This window comes from Ambystoma mexicanum, chromosome 3p, assembly GCF_040938575.1.
Source record: "Ambystoma mexicanum isolate Mex_15411 chromosome 3p, UKY_AmexF1_1, whole genome shotgun sequence".
In the NCBI taxonomy this organism is placed as follows: Eukaryota; Metazoa; Chordata; class Amphibia; order Caudata; family Ambystomatidae; genus Ambystoma; species Ambystoma mexicanum.
Genome location: NC_090925.1, coordinates 683,011,497 through 683,030,208, shown reverse-complemented (window position 1 = coordinate 683,030,208; position 18,712 = coordinate 683,011,497). Strand labels below are relative to the sequence as shown.

The following is an 18,712-nucleotide window of genomic DNA, read 5'->3' as shown; positions in this document are numbered from 1 at the left end:
TTATCTTTTAATGTGCATGAATAACTTGGTGCAAAGAAGTATTTTTCACAAAAATATTTCTGTCTCACAGTTGAACATATTTTTACCCGTTTATACAATACCCCCCATTGGGGGCAGGAGTCAGGTTTTTACTCCCTAAAAAAATCATTTTACTCCCAACTTTCAAAAGTAGGGAGTAAAATACTCCCACTTCAAAATCTTATCTGGAGGATTGGTTATTCAGCAAAGCTGATGAGGAAGCTGGTAAAAATATGCTGTGAGATGACAACGCAGCAATGCCCCAAGTACAACACAGCAATGCAAGACTGCGCTTTCCTTATTTGAAAATCAATTGTTACAAATTCGAAACATCATCAAGATGACAGACCTTGTTTGCTTTTGTGCGCATGTCTAGGGGGGGGGGGCTGGCCTTAAAGTGAGCTTCCTGCAAGGGGGAACTGGGTCCTGGGTTGGAGGGGTTTCAGATAGTCCAAAGGTGCTCTGCTAACACTCCCTCACCTCCATCCTCCACACGGGCAGGCACCTTTGTACCAGTGCCCCAAGCAAGAGCTAGATAACGTTGGTTCCGATTTAGTGACCTGGGCACGCTTCCTATAGCAGTGCCGACACCCACCCGTCTGCACACACCACTCCCCGTGCCCAATATTCCTGGCCTGCAGCACCTCTGGATACATTTAAAAGAATGGTCAAGTATAAGAATGGTCAGGGCGCTTTGAAGATATAAATGATTCCCACAACAACACAGAGAAGACAACTTATGATCGCCCTGCTACCCAGCGATACCATAATTTACATTTGACTTTTGAATAACAAGCCACGCAAACATACGGCTGCATAGTAATTTACAGTACAATTTACTGAACCTTGCATTAGTATGAGTGTGCATCAGTGGTTAAAAAGCTACTGAGCAGCCCCTATTTTGGACAGGTCAATCCTCACATGTCAATGCTGTGTACCCGGCTGTGGGACTTAAGAACATTCACCAAGTCCAATGCTTGTCCAAGGGGGGGGTTCAAGCCGCATCAAAAGTCCCATGTCGATGGATCCAGGTCACAGCTTTAGTACTACAGACTGGGAGCTACAGAGTGTTGGGATGGGCTGTGATCAGCAGTCCCGTGTCAATGTACCCTGCTTACTGCTTTAGCACTAGAGGCAGGGAGCTACAGAGTGTTGGGATGGGGGGTGATCAGCAGTCCCGTGTCAATGGACCCTGGTTACAGCTTTAGCACTAGAGGCAAGGAGATACAGAGTGTTGGGATGGGGGGTGATCAGCAGTCCCGTGTCAATGGACCCTGGTTACAGCTTTAGCACTAGAGGCTGGGAGATACAGAGTGTTGGGATGGGCTGTGATCAGCAGTCCCGTGTCAATGGACCCTGGTTACAGCTTTAGCACTAGAGGCAGGGAGATACAGAGTGTTGGGATGGGCTGTGATCAGCAGTCCCGTGTCAATGGACCCTGGTTACAGCTTTAGCACTAGAGGCAGGGAGATACAGAGTGTTGGGATGGGCTGTGATCAGCAGTCCCGTGTCAATGTACCCTGCTTACTGCTTTAGCACTACAGGATGGGAGCTATAGGGGGTTGGCATGGGGCATGGGCTAAAGTAGCGAATAGAGTATGATTCATTATTTATAACACAGCTTAATAAAATCCTGGGAGTCGGAGACTTGGGAAGTTAATTTCTACTGTTTTTTTCTCAAGACATAGGAAAGGCTGAGATCAAAATACACGCAGATGGGAAACCAAAATGTTTGCGCTCGAAATAGTAGCGACTTCCGCACTCGGCAAAGGGGATTTGGCTTCCAGGACACCTTTCTGCTGCATGATAAATGCTCAGTTTGTATATGTATTTATTTGAAGAACAGGGATGCCAATTTACAGATGGTGGAGGCGTTGCTATTAATATTTATTTTAAATATACAAAATTACATTATTAATTGTCAATGGAGGAAGTAGTGAGAGGAAGTAGGGAGGATGGGGAGAGGGTAGGGGGGAGGTACTGAGGAGCAAGACCATTGATAATTTTGTAGGATGGAAAAGGGACTTGAAAAGAGAATGGTAGTGCATAGAGCGCCAAACAGTTTGTTGTTGGTAGGTAGATTTGAGGGAGGATCAGGGTAGGCTGTACTGAGTGTGCGTAACAACATGGAGGACTTTTTCTAGAGGGAGGAAGGAGAATAGAGAAAGGCCAAGCAGCAGGCTTGAACAGTAGTCATGTTTACTGAGCTCAAGAGTGGAGATTAGAGTTTATATATGTAAGTAAGCAAAGGGTGAATTTTCCAAATGATGAAAGGTTAATATGAGCTGGTGAGGCAGTGATAAATTGCTGCAGTCATAGGTTGCTATAAAAAAGGAACCCTAGATTGCGAGCCTTGTTTGAGCGATCAAGAGAGCCAGGCGGGAAGGAGATAGGAGAGGGGAGGGATGGCGTTGGATGCTGAGAGAAAGATGACTCTGGTTTTTTGAAGAGTTCAGCCTGAGGTAGCAAAGGGCCATCCAGTGACACATTGCAGTGAGACAGTTTGTAATCCGTTTGGAGATGGCTGGGATGAAGTAGAAACATATTTAATGGTCTTCAGGAAAAAGGCATAGTGAAAGCCAAAGGATGAGATAAGTCTTCCTAGGACAGAGGTTTATAGAGTGAAGGGCAGAGGTTCAAGAACTGATCCTTGAGGGATTCTGACAGGGAGAGGCATGGGGTCAGCAGTCTGAGTACAAGAGATTTCAAAGGGTCGATCTTCTAGGTAGGTGGTGATCCAGGCAAGAGCAGATTTATGAAACCCAATGTCTTAGAGAGTCAGGAGGAGAGGGGAGTGGTTGACAGTGTTGGAAGTGGTAGAAAGTTCCAAAAGGATTAGTATAGAAGAGAGTGCAGAGTGGTGAGCGTTAGAGAGAAAGTTGCAGACATGCATGTGTGCAGTCTTGGTGGAGTGCTTACTACAGAAGCTAGATCAAAGTGGATCTCCAAGCCATTATCCTCAAGGTACTTACTGATCTACTTAAAGGCCCCCCCGCTCATGTACTTTTGAATAATGGGGAAGGAGAGAAACTGGCCGATGTTTGGTTCAGCAGAGGGTTTCTTCAATTGGAGTAAAACAGTTGCAGATTTGAAGGAGGCAGGGAAGAGTCCAGAGGGGAGAGAGGTTAAAGTGCTCAGAGTGATGAAGGTAAGTGATGGTCTTTCGCCATTTGTGGAGCAAAAGGGTCCATAGGAGCACAAGATGGTTTAGCACAGTGAATTATGGGTACAGTTTGTGCACAAACCCATACGTTCACATTCAGAAGGGAAAGCTCTGCTCTTGGCAGCTCATAAGCTCAACTACAAAAAAGACATGTGAGCCATAATAATTATTATCATTAATATAATTCAATTATTATTATAATTCAATTAAATCCGTTAACAAGGATGTCACTAACTGTTTTCTTGCCACCACTGCTGTCTGTAAAATGTGACAAATGTCGTTAGAGAGTGGATGCTTTTACACTAATCTGTTACAAAATGTCATCTATGCTCCCAAATGTTATCACTAGGTGGAAGGCCTCATGTCTTAAAGGTGAACTTTCTTAAATTTAAAAGGAGGCGTTTTTGAAAAAAAACAGTGCGACTTAAAACGTAGATATAGAAATAGGATACCACAACAAATACAGCAGTTGGTGCTGCCTGGCAGAGAGGAAAATGGTGGCGCACGCTGCCCGATACGCTCAGATGGAAATGAAATAAAAGTTGGTGTAATGGTGTAGAACATCTCACCCTTCTCCTGAAGCAACCTACGAGGGGCTATTTCACACTGTCAAAATAGTGCAGAAATGTGTCCACAAAAGGGGCCTCCCTGCAGAAATAATTATTCAATATGTGCCAATGGCGCCGACACTTATCGTGTTCCTGCATAGGCCAGGCTGCGGCCAGGCCGTGTAAATCAAATCAGCACAGATATCTGACCCCATGCACATCTTTCACTGACGCAACAGCACCAACATTCTAGGTATAAATATGTTGACTCCATATTGAACTCTCAGTGTCAAGCCACCCTCCCCCAAAAAACAAAATAAGGCTTTTTTTCCCTTTGTATCCATTTCAATCTCGCACCAAGCATCTGCCCCCGTGCCTCCATCATACGCACCATTTCTGGACAACACACTGACCTCGCTCGTACCTCACAGCTCTGCAGTCCAGTGCACGCATCTCATTCCTTCTACAGGGGATAGGTCTCGTTTCCGCAGGCAGGTGTTGAGGGCGTTTGCCTAGTGCAGGTTGGCGATTGTGGCATTTTCTACTGCGACTAATTAGTCTTACTCTCTGACAAAACAGATCAACGACAGAGGAAATGTGGCAAGGTGGTAGTCACAGAACACTGATCCCAGTCTGGGCACCAACTGTTGTAGAAGAGATTAAAGTTGGTTGAAGATACTGGGGTTGATGTTCGGTCTGAACTTGTCCGATGATGCGTGCAGACAAAGACTGTGGGCCTCATTCCGAGGCTGGAGGTAAGGGTTAACGGTCACCGTTAATGGCAACGGTGACCGTTAACACTTACCACCATATTCCGAGTTCCCTTTTGCGGGTTGGCATTTAACGCCTGCTTTTAGCAGGCGTTAAAAATCCAACCCGCAAAGGGACCTTGGAGTAAATTACGGCACCGTAATTTACGGTGCCGTAATTTACTCCTTCCCCATTCCCATTGAGCCCTATGGGGGCAGGAATGGGGATGGGGAACCGGTATGGTGAATGGGGAATTACCGGTCCCTCCAACCTTGGAATGGACCGGTAATTACTCCATTCACCATGCCGGATTTCCATGGAGTAAATAGCTCCATGGTTGCTTACCATGGTGCTATTTACTCCATGGATAGCGCCAGCCTCGGAATGAGGCCCTGTGTGTGGTACTGTATTGGTATTTAAAATCCATATTCAATTTTACACTTGGCCAACTCTCTTCTTGGTACAGAGTGAGTGAACGAGATGGAACATTTGAATAACCCTCACTGCGAATTGAATCATATAGGTTCCATACCAGAGCCATGAAAAGGAGGGCCCATACAGGATTTCCTCTAACCATGATGTAGCTCTCCGGGTCAGGCTGTCGAAAAAAGGGGAACTACAATGGGACATACCCACAATGCCGCCCTATTGTTTGTTGTAAAATTACGAAACATTTAGAATGAGGAGAGGACGAGGTAGTGGTTTCCCCAAGTCCATAGATAGGAAAAACAAAGGTGGAACATGTTTGCATATTGCTTCAATGCTTGGGATCGTGGCATCTGATAGGGGTGACAGTGCCCTTCACAATTATTGAAAATGGGGAGGTGGTCTTTCATTTGAAGCACTTACATGAGGAAATCTTTTCCAATTACCCGGAAGCAGAGGCATAGCCAGGGAAGGGCCTGAGGGGCAAGGTCCCACCCAAAATGTGTAGATGTTCACTCAGCAGCACTGTGTGGGCACTTACAAATGTTAATGTCACTGCGGTGGGCCCAACTACATTAGCTTCCGCCCCACTTGTTAAGACAATCCTGGCTACACCTCTTCCCGGATGGACCAAGAACAATGCTGGGCTAGAGTATCTATTGCACTCGGACCCTTCCGGAGCAGCACTCCCAGCATGCATTTCACATGCCAAAATGGAGGCATCTCCAAGCAGATCTCTTGTCTTGCCAAGATTGCAAGTGGGACAAAGCAATACATATATAAGGAAATGAAGCAATTTCAGTACAGGCAATCATCAGCAATGCTGTATCACAAAACAATCAGTCAAAATTGAGAACAAATAGAGAACTCTTCATAAGGAGGGGGGAAGGGTGGGGTCTACACACAGAGCGCAAACGACATAACCACTGCAGTGCCAGGCTTTACAGAAACCACCCCAATGCAGTCAATGCAGCCCAACGTCACCACATTCTACCCACAGCAACTCACCGCAGGATCCTTGACGCAGCAAGAGAAGGGCACTCCACATCGCTCGCGACTTGGGTTCCAGTCGGTGCAGTTGAAGTAGATATTGAGGTTCCAGTCGTTAGGCCCATGGGCGCCGCAGCAGGACCACTGAGGGGGAACGGGTTTGACACACAGCATTCAGAGACGAGCAGGAAGAGAGAGGTGCAGGGATACGTAGCAGAGTGGAAGAGGTATGCAGAGTTGAGAGTGGTGCAGAGAGTAAGAGGAGAAGTGAAGAGAATGGTGGGGGTGGGGAGCAGTGAAAGGCCACAGTGGTGGGGAAGGAGAACAGGGAAGGGACGTGGACACAGAGCAAGGTGAGGAACACAGTGTGGGGATAAATAAAATGATGAGGACGCAAGGGTGAGCAGAGGCGAGTTAGGCACAAGGAGAGGAGTAGGGTGCAGGCAGGCAGAAGAGCGCAGAGATGGAAGAGGGACTCAAAGCAATAAAAAGGGAGAAGGGTGATTAGGTGTTGCCACATAGCAGGACATGACAATAGGGTGAAGGGGAGTGCAGAGTGAGGAGAGGGGTGACATGAGGAGATGGATAAACATTAAGGAGATGTGAGCACAGAGACGAGCCCAGGAACAAGCAGTACAGGATTAGGAGAAAAGCACAGTGTGACGGCCATATGGTGAGAAGTCCACACAAGAAGAGATGGGGGCATAGTGAGAGGAAGGCCACAGGTTTGGGAGACATTTCACATTTTGAGGAGCAGGGAGACGGGCAGAAGATGAGCAGAGAGATATGGGTGAGGAGAGGTGAGGGAAGGAGTGCAGGGGGGGGGGAAGAGATGGGTGTTGGGTGAGAAGAGCAGAGCGAACAGTGAAGAGAAGGGTGTATATTGTGGACAGAAATGCAGGTGGCATAGGAGTGCATTGTGCAGCGCGAGGGGAGAGGCAGAGTGGGGTCACAGGATGATAAATGGGCAACAGCGAAACAATGGAAACAGAGCACGAAGAAGGGTGTAAAGAAACAAGTTATGAAAGGAGTAAAAGATTGGCGAACATATGAAATAGAGGTTAACATGGGATAAAGTGAAAATGTTGATTAACATTGTACATTGCATCAGAAGAACACCACCAGCCAACAAGTGGTGACGGGATGGGTATGAACATCTTCAAGCTCACACCTTCCCCTTAGTAGCGGTAATTGTGGTCGGTAGGGGGCATTGAAGAATTACAGGCAATTCAGGCTGTGGAGGTGATGGGGACTGTGGCTGGCATGGTGGAGGTAGGATGCCACACAGGTTTGGAGCTTGAAGATTTTACTTAAATCAGGTCTGGCCGTTAAATATATAAAAGGAAGAAGAACCAGAGGGCAGGAGGAGGAGGGTGTAAGCAGCAGCATGGGCAGTACAAGAATGCCACCCAGTTTCGAAACGTTTACCGTATTTCCATCCCCATGGGCAAAGTGAACATCCCTGTGATCAAAGAGCAGGCACAGCAAACTACATTTCTAGTCTGATTACTAAAAGGTTCTGTGTCACCATGTAAAAAATGCATGTGCAAAGACATTGATGTTAATGGGGCACAGAAATGCAAAGGCCTTATTGCTGATTAGTACCCTGGAAGAGGGCTCTAGCCAATCAGGAAGCTTGGAACGTGGGCTATATTCACTGTCATAAGCCTGTGTTCCGAGCAGCTGGAGTGCTGCTGGCCGGCGCCCCACATCCCGGACCATCTCCTCCCTCACACCTTAGCGCATGTGCAGCTCATACAAGGGTGCTAATGCTGTGTTTTGATTTTAAAAAAGGAAATAGAATTCTGCTGCCGACGACGGAAAGGACAAAGAAAAATGGAGGAGGCAGCATGGTAACCGCTGCAGGGTCCTCCTCTAACCTTTTCCCCTCCCCCTGGGTAAGGAGAGGGTACGGGGGTGGAACGGCGCCAAAAGCACCCCAAGGCCTGCGAAAGGGCAAACAAAGGAAAGGGGCGGGGCAAGCCCCTTTGTAACGAGCAGGGTCCTACAGCAGGGAGCATCCAGCACCTGCAGTAGGACCCTGCATACCTGCCGTGAGGAAGGATTTCGTTTGTGCGCTGCCGTGAGGAAAGGAGTTTGTTTGTTTCTGCCTGCCGGAATCCTTACCTGGAGCGAGCGCCGTGAGGAGGATCGCCAAGCCTGGTGGAGCCAGACGACCAGGGACGCCAGCTGGGATCGGCGCGAGCAGAGCGCAGCATCAGTAAGTGGCCCGGCGGTCCAGGAAGCAGCACAGCTGGGTGCCAGGAGAGCGGCGACAACGAGGGAGCTGCAACGCCATAGATCAGGAAGCGTCATCGGTGAGCAGCTGCCCGTCGGGTCACGGGGCCGGAAGGGAGAGGCCACCCAGAAGCCGAGAGCGTAAAGCGGAGGACTGGAGCGCCGGCAGGTAAGGAGCTGCAAGGGTTTGGGAAAGCCACAGCCCTCACCTAGGAGAGCCGGTCCGGACCGCCCGAAGGGTGAGGAAAGGGGCCGCCAGCGGGCATCTGCAGGCGGGCCGCCTGGGTGAAAAGGAGCAGGGCCAACTGCAGAGCAGCGACCGGGCAGGCGCCCGGAATCAAGGAGCTGCGCCGCGCTGCACATCCGGGTACACAGAGCACACCGGGCTGCTTGGGTGAAAGAGCCGGAAGCTGGCCTGCAACAAGCGGGCAGGCGCCCAAATCTGAGCAACAGGGTGCAGCAGCGGATCGGCCATGTGAGAAAGGCACCCCCCCCCCAGCACAGCACACCGCAGGAGTGTCTGGGGAACAGCTAGCCTCCGGCAAAGGGGCTTTTAAACGGCAAAGGAGCAGAAAGAGAGCTGAGGACAGCCAGCAAGAGGTGCAACGACAGGAGCATCTATTTGAGCAATTTGTGCATCTTGCTCAGCAACAAGCAACTAAACAATGGAATTGGAAGCCTTCTTGGAGATGGCCAAGTTAGCTGCAGCGACACCTGGGCCAGACTGGATATCAACAATGGTGGATCAATCTGGACAGGAGTTGCCTGGGCCTAGTCAGGTGGTGGACAGCTCGCCACTCATGTTTCAGGACAGCGCCAGCGAGGGGACGCTGGTGGAGGTGGAAATACATGGTGTGGAAGAGGATGAAGAGGAAGAGGTCCAGGAAAAGAAAAGAAAGAGGACAATGACGGCGAAGGCCAAGGTGAGCAAGGAGCAGGCCGGTGCCAACAAGAAACCACGAGGAAAAGGGAGGGAGCAGGAGGATGCAGCCTTACTGGCCCCTACACCTGCTGAGGCTCCAGGGAACCGTGGGGGCCCACCCAGCACTCCTGCAACCAGACCGGTGGATGTAGCTGTGGGAGGAACCACATCCCTTGAGATGGTCAAAGGTATGTTCATGGAATGCATGCAGGCATGGGGGGAAAAATGGGCAAGTGCCAAATGTATCTACTAATGCCAGTATGTTGATGTTGTGGGTAGTAGTAATGTGGCATTATTCCAACAAAGGATGACTCAGGGCTCTGGGGGGGCCTATGGGAGGAATGTTTCAGGCCTGGTCCCCGGGAGTAGGGGGATAGGTCAACTGCCTCGAAGGGGCGGGATTCCACCAGGGGGATTTTTGTCAGTCGGTTTGCCTAGCACAGGCCCAGCTGGGGGGGGGGGGTCAATCAGCTGTCTCAGGTGGCTGCTCCAGCGGGGACGCGGAATACTCAAGCATGGTGGGGACAAGGGCCCGGGGCTCTCCATATCAGTGGGGAGGCCCAGCAGCCAGCACCAATTCCCCAGCAGGGGCCCAGGCGGGCCAAAGTTGGTGGGAGCAGGGGCCCGGGGCTCTCAAGGTGGGAGGGGAGAACCAGGCACAGCCTTCATCAACAGGTCCAAGCAACTCCAGGGCAGGGGGAGTCTGGGGGCAAGTAACCCAATATGGGAGGCCAATGCCCGGGTTCGCACCGGTGAGGGCGGCTGTTAATGCTCTGGTGTGGCAGATTCCATGGGCCAACAAGGAGAGATTGTGGAGAAAGGAGTTTGTGGACATCTTTGATTTGCTGGGGATTGTACCATTAGGAGGAGGATTGAAAGAACTGTCAGAAAAAGAGAAAAGGGACAGGGAGAGTGCTAAGGTGGAACACACCATTCACAACTGGCTCAAAGCTTTTAGAATGTACATGTCGGTGATGTTAGAAAAATACCCACAGGAGGCCCTGGCAATGATAGCTTATGAGCAGTATTTTCATGGCCTACACCTGAAATATGGGGGTGAATGGTGGCTGGATTATGATCGGGGTTTCAGACTGAAGATGCTGGTGGGGCCGGCAATGTCTAGGGACGAGGTTGATGTCGGGGGGGGGGTACATTGACAAGATGATGCCCGCCAGGGAGCCCGAGGACAAACAGCAAGGGGAGAAGTCCCAGGCCTGGAGAGGCAGAGGGGGTTATGCGCAGCGAGGTAGGGGTCCTTTCGTGGGCCCTCCTCCTGGGTGTATCGGGCAGCAACCCACCAGGGGGAGCGTGAATATTTCTGGAGATTTGCAGAAGGGGAGTGTTCCTATGGCAAAGCATGCAGATTCAGACACCCAAGGTGAGGGAGCTCAGGGTCTCGCAGCTCCAACTCAGGTGAGGCTAAGCATAAAAACAGCAGTAAACCCAAAGAGAAAGCAAAGAGAGATTGAGGTACCAACAAGGAGAGACAATGTTAACAAACCTGTGAATGACAAGATTGTGATTAAAGGGAACTTACCCACGCCAGTTAACCTCCTTGCCATGACTCCTTTTCTTAATACATATCATAACAAGGTTGATGCTAAGTTGTTGTGGCAAGGTTTCAGGTGGGGTTTTCAGATCCCAGGGGCAGGAGGCCAAGGGGTGAAAGAGGCGGCCAACTTGCGGTCAGCCTGGAGAGTCCGGAGGTGCTGGAACTGAAAGTGAGGAAAGAATTGAGGCTACGTAGGGTGGCAGGCCCCTTCTCTCTTCCCCTCCCATGGACAATTTGGTGGTGTCATCACTAGGGTTGGTGCCCAAAAAGGAAGAGGGCCAGTTCCGCCTGATCCACCACCTCTCCTTCCCAGAGGGGCAATCAGTGAATGACGGTATACCAGAGGAGCTGTGTAGGGTACAGTACGCCTCTTTGGAAGATGCTGTACAAATTGTAAAAGCAGCAGGGAGGGGGGCCCTGCTGGGGAAATCAGACGGAGTCAGCTTTTAGATTACTGCCTATCCACAAGGACAGCCATAATTTGCTGGGGTTCAAGGTGGGCAAGAAATATTTTTATGACAAATGTCTGTCAATGGGCTGCGCCATTTCATGCGCCTATTTTGAAGCATTCAGTACCTTCCTGGAATTCACTGTGAAGGAAAAAATGAAGGCTGGTGGAATATTGCATTATCTTAATGATTTTCTCTTCATTGGTAAGAATGCTGGGCACTCATGGAGGCATTTCAAAGGTTGATGGGACACTTGGAGGTCCCACTGGCGCCATGTAAAACAGTGGGTCCAGCCACCACCCTGACATTTTTGGGGATTGAAATGGATTCAGTAAAGGGCGAATGCAGGATCCCGCAGGACAAAGTGCAGAAGTTGCAGGTCATGATACACGACTTGATGGGGAAAAGCAAAGCAACCCGGAGGGAGCAGCAGTCACTGGCGGGTAACCTCACTTTTGCGGGGAGAGTAATACCGTCGGGCAAAGTGTTTGCCAGGAGTGTTGAACTAAAAACGGTAGGGCTGCAGCATGCCTCCCAATACGTCCGATTGGGACCGGAGGTAAAAGAGAATCTCCGGATGTGGGAAACATTTCTGTCAGAGTCAAATGGGGTTGCGATCTGGAGGGGGGATTGGGCAAGCAGTGAGAGGCTCAAGCTATTTACTGATTCATCAAGGTCTCACGGCTTCGGGGCGATCCTGGGGGTCAGGTGGTGTGGCAAAGCATGGCCAGTGGAGTGGCATAGGAAAGGAATCACGAAGGACATCACGCTGTTGGAACTGTTCCCCATTGAAGTAGCATTTAAGTTGTGGGGGGGGGGGAACTCCTTGAGAACAAAAAAGTTTCCTTGTGGTCAGACAATTTGGCAGTGGTGCAGATTATTAATCTGGTGTCATCAAGCAATTTGGGAGTGCTGAAGTTACTCAGGGAACTCACCAAATGCCTGCTAGCATTGAACATCGAGGTCAGGGCACGGCACATTCCCGGTATTAAAAATACGGCCGCTGATTCTCTGTCTCGTTTACAGTGGGAAAAGTTCTGAGAAAGCTGCCCAGAAGCAAAGAAGGTGATGGCTCTGTTCAAGGGACAATGGTGGAGAATGATCGGGGTGATCTGAGCTCTTTGATAGACACAACACTTGCACCAGGTACAGCAAAGAGGTACACGGCATGTTGGGAGCGTTTTACTAAATTCCAAAGAGAGGTGCTACCAGAGGGTCAGGGAGAGTCTGCGGTACGGGCCTCTGTGGCCTGGTGCTGGAAGACGGGAAAAACCAGAGCATGGGCGACGTATCATCTGGCAGCCATAGCACATTATGCCAAGCTAGGGGGTAAAAAGGACCTCACCAAGGAGCATTACATCACACTAGCTATGAGAGACTGGGCCAAGCAAGCAGTACTAAAACCCGACGAGAGGCGGCCCATCGATATTATAAAACTGCATGGTTTGATCAAATGCCTTAACACAGTATGTAACAGCGAGGCAGAGAGGGTGTAATTTACAGCAGCCTTTACTGTAACATTCTTTGGGGCACTCAGGGTCAGCGAGCTGGTGCCTGAGAACAAAGAGGGCAAAGGGAACGGTTTTTATGTTTAATGGATGTGCAAGTGAGCAGCACTCATGTGGTCAGTTATGTGCGGAGGTCGAAGACCGACCAAAAAGGGAAGGGGGTGGCATTAACGCTTCAGGCCATCCAAAAGAGCCGAGTGTGCCCGGTGGCGGCATTGGCCAACTTTCTCCAGCAACGGCAGCTGTCAGTGGCAGAGGCGCTATTGCTCCTTCATAGGGACAGCTCCGCCTTGAGCTGCTCCTAGTTCAAAAAAGTGATGGAGCGAGCCCTGCAAAAATGGGGTTGACAGAGGGTCGGTTCGGGACGCACTTGTTCTGGATAGGGGCCGCCACCTCCGCAGCTGCCAGGGGTTTGGGGGTGGAGGACATCATGAAATTAGGGAGATGGTCTTCAGGGTGTTTCAAAAGGTATATCAGACCGGAAAAAATATGATTTAACATGCCGCTTCCTCTACTTCTCATTACCAGCATTGCAAAGGAGGAGGAAGTGCATCGTTTGGGTAGTGGGGCATTCGTTTATTTCAAGGGCCAAGGCGAGCTGGACATCGCAGCAGGAGGCCGGCGAGTTCTGAATTCAGTGGCATGGGGCGCCAGGGATGAAATGGGCGCAGCTACAGGGGCTGCTGAAAAGATTGCTGGGTAAGCAGCAAAAACCAGATGTGCTGGAAATCCACTTGGGCGGGAACGATTTGACCAACTTGGGGAGGGGGGTCTTGTTGAGGGATATAATGCTCTCTTTGCAGGAGATATCAATACATCTGGGTGAAACAGAGATCGTGTGGTCAGAGGTGATTCCCAGGGCAGAATGGAGGGGGGCCAAGAAACACTCAGCGGTCGAAAAATGGAGGAAGAAACTGAATGGTGCCATGGCAAAGTTCTGCAAGGGCAGAGGCTTCCAACAAGTCAGACATGTCCTGATCAACTTAAAAACCCCGGAATATATTTTTTAAAGGATGCCGTGCATCTGTCAGCAATGGGGATGGAACTCTTCTACTGGAACACATGTACTAAATTGTTGGAGCTGTGCAAGGAAACAGGAAAGAGGGGGAGCCATGGTGGCCGGTAACCCACCTAGTGGCTTGGCGGTGTTCTGGATGAGCCAGAAGGAAACCGAAATGCGTCTTTGCTCTTCTGGACCAGTGCCTCTTGGGAGCCTAACGGCAGGGGCGTCTGGTGGTGGTAACAAATGCTCAGCTTCCCCCACCCCCCAAAAGAAAACGGCACTCTCCGCACCCACGGACACCTGCATGGGCTGGATAGGCTCAGACACAAAGGGTTGGGAGAGTTGGGCCTACTATGGAAACTATACAAAGGTATAGGGGGAAGCAGGTGAGGTTGGACACAGAGCAAGCGCCACACTTGCAGACTGGAGTTCACGTAACGTGTAAAATGATTCTTTTGTTGTGGAAATAAAACTGCAGCCAAGTTTGCCATTTGAAACTACTGTCTCATGCCAATTCATTGCTTGTAAGAAAACAAAGTGCAGCGAAGGAATGAGCTAAGGATGGCTAATTGGCAATGGGTGTAAATGGACAAATGCAGGGGTTATTACCTTGCTGCCCGACACCACGCTCTGTTTTCCAAGCGCGTTTCCTTGTTGAGCATGAAACTGTCATCAACATGAAAAACAGACTTCCGAAATACGGGTCAGCGCCGGACCACACAAGTTAAGTTGGGTGGAGAACTGATACCAGCAGGGTCGACCCACCTCCTCAGGTTATATCACCTCAATGTATCAGTACTCATTTACTGATTAACCGCAAAAGGATGGAAAAATGAGTTGACCCTGCCAGGACTTGAACCTGTGGCCTGCAGGGCTACACCTCAGGGACAATTGTGTAATACAGTGAGCCATCTGAACCGTCTGTGAACAAAAGCTGTATAGGTTGTGACTGGCTGGAAAGGAGAGGCTTGTTTACCTGATAGACGTTCTTCAGCACCTCCCTCCAACAGTCAAACTGTCATTTATGTCATGTTCGGGAGAGGCTCAGTAATGTTTACATTCGTGGAGAAGTAGTTTTGTTGCCCGTTAAACATACAACACTATAAGTATCAGAGTGTAAAGAAAAATAGGATTGGATGAACATTTCGTGGAGGACATCGGGCATTCTAAAATGCGTGCACTGTAGATACATATAACCAGGGCTTTAAGTGGGCCGGGGCCCGCCGGGGCTGGGCCCTAGCAGGCTCCGAAATTTCGTTTTGAGGCGGGGCCCTGCCAGGGCCCACTAATCTCCCCTGGCAGCTCCGGCACTACACGAAAAGGCATTTTTTTCTACAGCCTGAAACTCTCGCTCGTGTGCGAGAGCTTCAGGCTTCAGAAAAAAATGCCTTTCCGCCATAATGGTGGCGCCGCACCTACGAGGCGTCCCTTTAAGCAAGGGATACCCGTGGGCCGGCGTCACCATTATGGAGACAACGTGAGGCCGGTGGAAGCAGAGGCCTTGCTTTCTAAATACTGAAGCTCCCGCAGATTCGCGGGAGTTTCATTCTTTAGGAAAAGGCCTCTGCTTCCAGCGACCTCACCCTTTCAGCCTTAATGGTGACAATGCCCCTCCCCAGCTGGCATGGGGCAGCGCCACCATTAAGGCTGAATAGGCGAGGCGCTATCCCCTGCCAGGTAAGCCTGTAGAAAATAAATGTAGAGATCAGCACCCTCTCCCCAACGGGGAGAGGGTGCTGATCTCTACAAAAGGCTGCCTGGCAGGGGTGCTAGTAGGCCATTGAGCCGAGGCTCGTCAGGGGGGCGTGGCCTAACTGGCCAGCGGGACCCCGCCGTTAGGCCACGCCCCCTTGATGAGCCCCGGCTCATTTTGTAGTGCCACTTAAGGCACTGCATATAACCATGCCAATAAAACATTTGTATGTTCTCCGATGCTACAGAAGGGTGGCTGGATCCCAGAAGGGTGGGTGGCTGGGGGGCATTTTCAATGATGCAGTCCTGAACTAGACGATCTGCTCGGCGACAGCGAGATTCACGTAAACTCTGCCCCTGACAATTGTGGAGGCTACAATGTGGTGCTCTGTAGGCATGCGCCGTACAAAAACAGAACAAAGGAAGAAGCGAGAGCGATGGGAAATACCAATCGTAATCCTAAAAGGGTCGGCAGAGGATAAAGAGCGAGTGGGTGGGGGCTCCACTGTGCTCGCAGTTTGAGCATTGATCCCAGCGCTCTCCTCACGAGGGCGCTGCCGCTCCTTTCAACGCAGTTCTGGCTTTCATAAGCAGCCATCTTGACCCACAGTTGCCTAGGCAACAGGCAGGTCTAGGCTGCACAGGCTCAGAAATAGATAGAAACGGGATGACAGGCCCGAAAATACCCCCGCAGCCCCAGGGCAATGAGGCAGAAGACAATGCGGCCTGCCCAGTGTCGCTTGGTAACGGGAAATAATGGACAGTACAGTATCGGGAAAAAATAAACAAAAACACGGTCTCTGAAACGTAACCAAAAAAAAGAAAATACACGAAAACAGGGGTGTTGCTAGGTCTGGAAAAGAACGGGGGCTACGCTAATGTCTGAACTGTCGGGACTGGGGGCTAGCTAGCCTTTTGATTGTAGCGCCTGAGATTCTATCAGGGGCTACAACCAAAAGACCAGGGGCTATAGCCCTCTTAGCCCCCCCCTAGCAACGCCTCTGCACGAAAAAGAACAGGGAGAGGTATCGCTCGGAATCCGATGATGTGCTGCTGCATACAATAAAGCACAGGGATGTGATCAGCTCTCAAAGGAAAAGGGAAGCGTGTAGCCCTTTTAAAATTGTTTTTGGTATTTTCACCCCAGGTGTTGACAAAACATGGGTGGTTCGAAAGTGAGCTCCAGCGCTGCTAAAAACTCGCCTGTTTTGTACTCCCCAAAGAATGCAGACCTCAATTTCCTCGCTTCCTGTGTCCGCCGTACACGGTTGCTCTTATTATTTTTCACTGCGTTGCCTTTTACCTCCGGCTTTGGCACTGGTGTGTAATGCACAAGCAGGGCTGCCTTAGGGGCAGCATCGCCCTGGCCGAATTGGCGCCCACCCCTTCCCCCATGCGCCCCTGGTCAACAGGGGGTTGAGCGGAGGGGGGTTGGGGGTGTGGGTGGGGGTCAGGGCCAGGATGTTTTTTTTGTTTTTTTAAACCTCCTCGCTCTGGCGAGGAGGTAATGATATGAATAGGGTGCATCAGCACCTTATTGTTATTAAATGCGCTCTACCGCCAGGGGCGCATTTTATAACAATGAGGCGCCTACCAATGCGTTATGCCACTACACCAGCTCAGGGGAGCCCTTGGAAGACTCCCCCCATGCTGGCGTAGTGGGGGGCTAATGGCACCTTTTGTTATTAAAAGCACCCGCGGCAGAGGGGCACATTTAATGGCAACAGCCCACCTGGCGCACCTTCTGCCACTATGCCAGTTCGGGGGAGCCCTTGAAAGACTCCCCCGTGCTGGCGTGGTGGGGGGCTAACGGCACCTTTGGGCGCCCTGGGCGGTTGCCCGCCTGCCCGCCCCCTTAGGCTGAGCCTGTGCACAAGGCTCGCTACATGTACATCTCAAAGGAATATACAACAAATAATCTTGCAGTGGCTTGATTTGGATTCTGGATGCAGAGACTACTTCTGTCACACTGCTTTGCATTTTTCAGGTTCTAAGCTATCGTTTTGAGTCGTGTGCCAAACCTTAGAGCAGAAGAAAAGAAGTGACTGGCAGGAAACAAAACTAACCACAACTCTTCCTGTTCTTTGCGTCACTGGCTGACACCCCGTTGAGCTTTGCTAGGTCTCTGCAACTGTTTTTAAACATGGAGGTCGGTTTTTGTCTCCTTAGATTTTTTTTCTGCCAGGTGCTTAAGCCTCCAGTCAGAGGTCTTCACACATGGATCACACTGCATATTTCTATGCTGAGTCCATAAGCAGTGTATTGGCTACATCGAAGGGTTGCACATTTCTCCATGTGAGGGGGTGTAAAGCAGCAGCCTGACCGCCTCGATAGAGACTGGTCCCCACAGCATCACTAATCTACAATGGATGGTGGATCAATTGCAGGGCTGACTTCTTTGCTGCACAGCTTGTCCGCAGTGGTCCAAGCCCTGAAAGGGGAAAATGCTCACCTCGAAGCGGCTATAGTCCAGAGGCAGGCAGAGACACCCAGGATCAAGGAGTTACTTCATTGCTGCGCACTGCAGCATACCTTCAAGCCTCACTTATTCGCCAGTGACTGGCTTAAGGTGGGATTTCGGAGGCAAATGAGTTCTTCAGATGCGGTGCATTAGAAATTTAAGGACGTATAGACAATTTCATGTTGATACACACGTGCACTGTAGAACGTGTTTATAAGTTAGTTGTCCCCGCAGGGCAGTTACTATGAGCACATGGACCTGTATTATAGGCCTGTAAAATGGAGCCTATAGTATACTATATCTCGGACTTGGTGTGTCCTTGTCCTTTTTTGTGCTGCCGCGCCGGGTTTAAGAGCCCGGCACAATGTGGAAACAGCGTTCTTGATGCTTCTTGCCTGTTTTTGGATCCACGAGGAGCTATATTTTGAATGAGGTAAGACAGTATTAATGTTGCGCACTCATTTCTAAAAACCTGGTTCTAAGATGTGGTGGCATTAGAAACGGAAGTATATCTTGATATTGGAAACACACGTACAACGCAGTAAGCGTTTCCACGTTAGTTGGTTTCTCATGGCAGCCCCCACCAGGGGTGGACAGGCCTATAGGGAACGCTGGAGATTTCCTGGTAGGCCTCTGCACCCTGGGCCCCTCTAGTGTGGTAACCTATTTTATTTCCACATTTTCTCTAAGGAAAAGGGTTGGGCTTGCGGAAAATGTGTAATATGGGGCCATTTTAAACATTATTTCCATGGCCTCTTTGGGTTCCCAGTCCACCCCTGGCCAGCATGAACATAGGGAATAGTTAGCTATTTCGAGTGCCCTCAGTCTACATTCTGAAGATTTCAACTGAGCACGCATATAGATTTCCATTAAGCAGTTGCTAGAATCATAAGCTGCTATGAGCGTTTTAAAAGAGCTCAATGGAAAAATGTGTGTTGCAGAATACACCACTGTACCAAGCAGCAGCCTCTAGACACTGTTCGGTTTACTAG

General features: G+C 50.2%; 1 protein-coding gene across 2 annotated transcripts in view; it reads right to left on the bottom strand.

Moving 5' to 3' along the window:
• TSPAN17 (tetraspanin 17) overlaps nt 1-18,712 on the bottom strand; it is a 141,714-nt gene that overhangs the window by 28,804 nt on the left and 94,198 nt on the right. For both annotated transcript variants that reach the window (XM_069651479.1, XM_069651480.1), the window contains exon 6: nt 5,914-6,039. In XM_069651479.1, the coding sequence (XP_069507580.1) occupies nt 5,914-6,039 (126 nt within the window). The remainder of the gene's footprint in view (nt 1-5,913; nt 6,040-18,712) is intronic.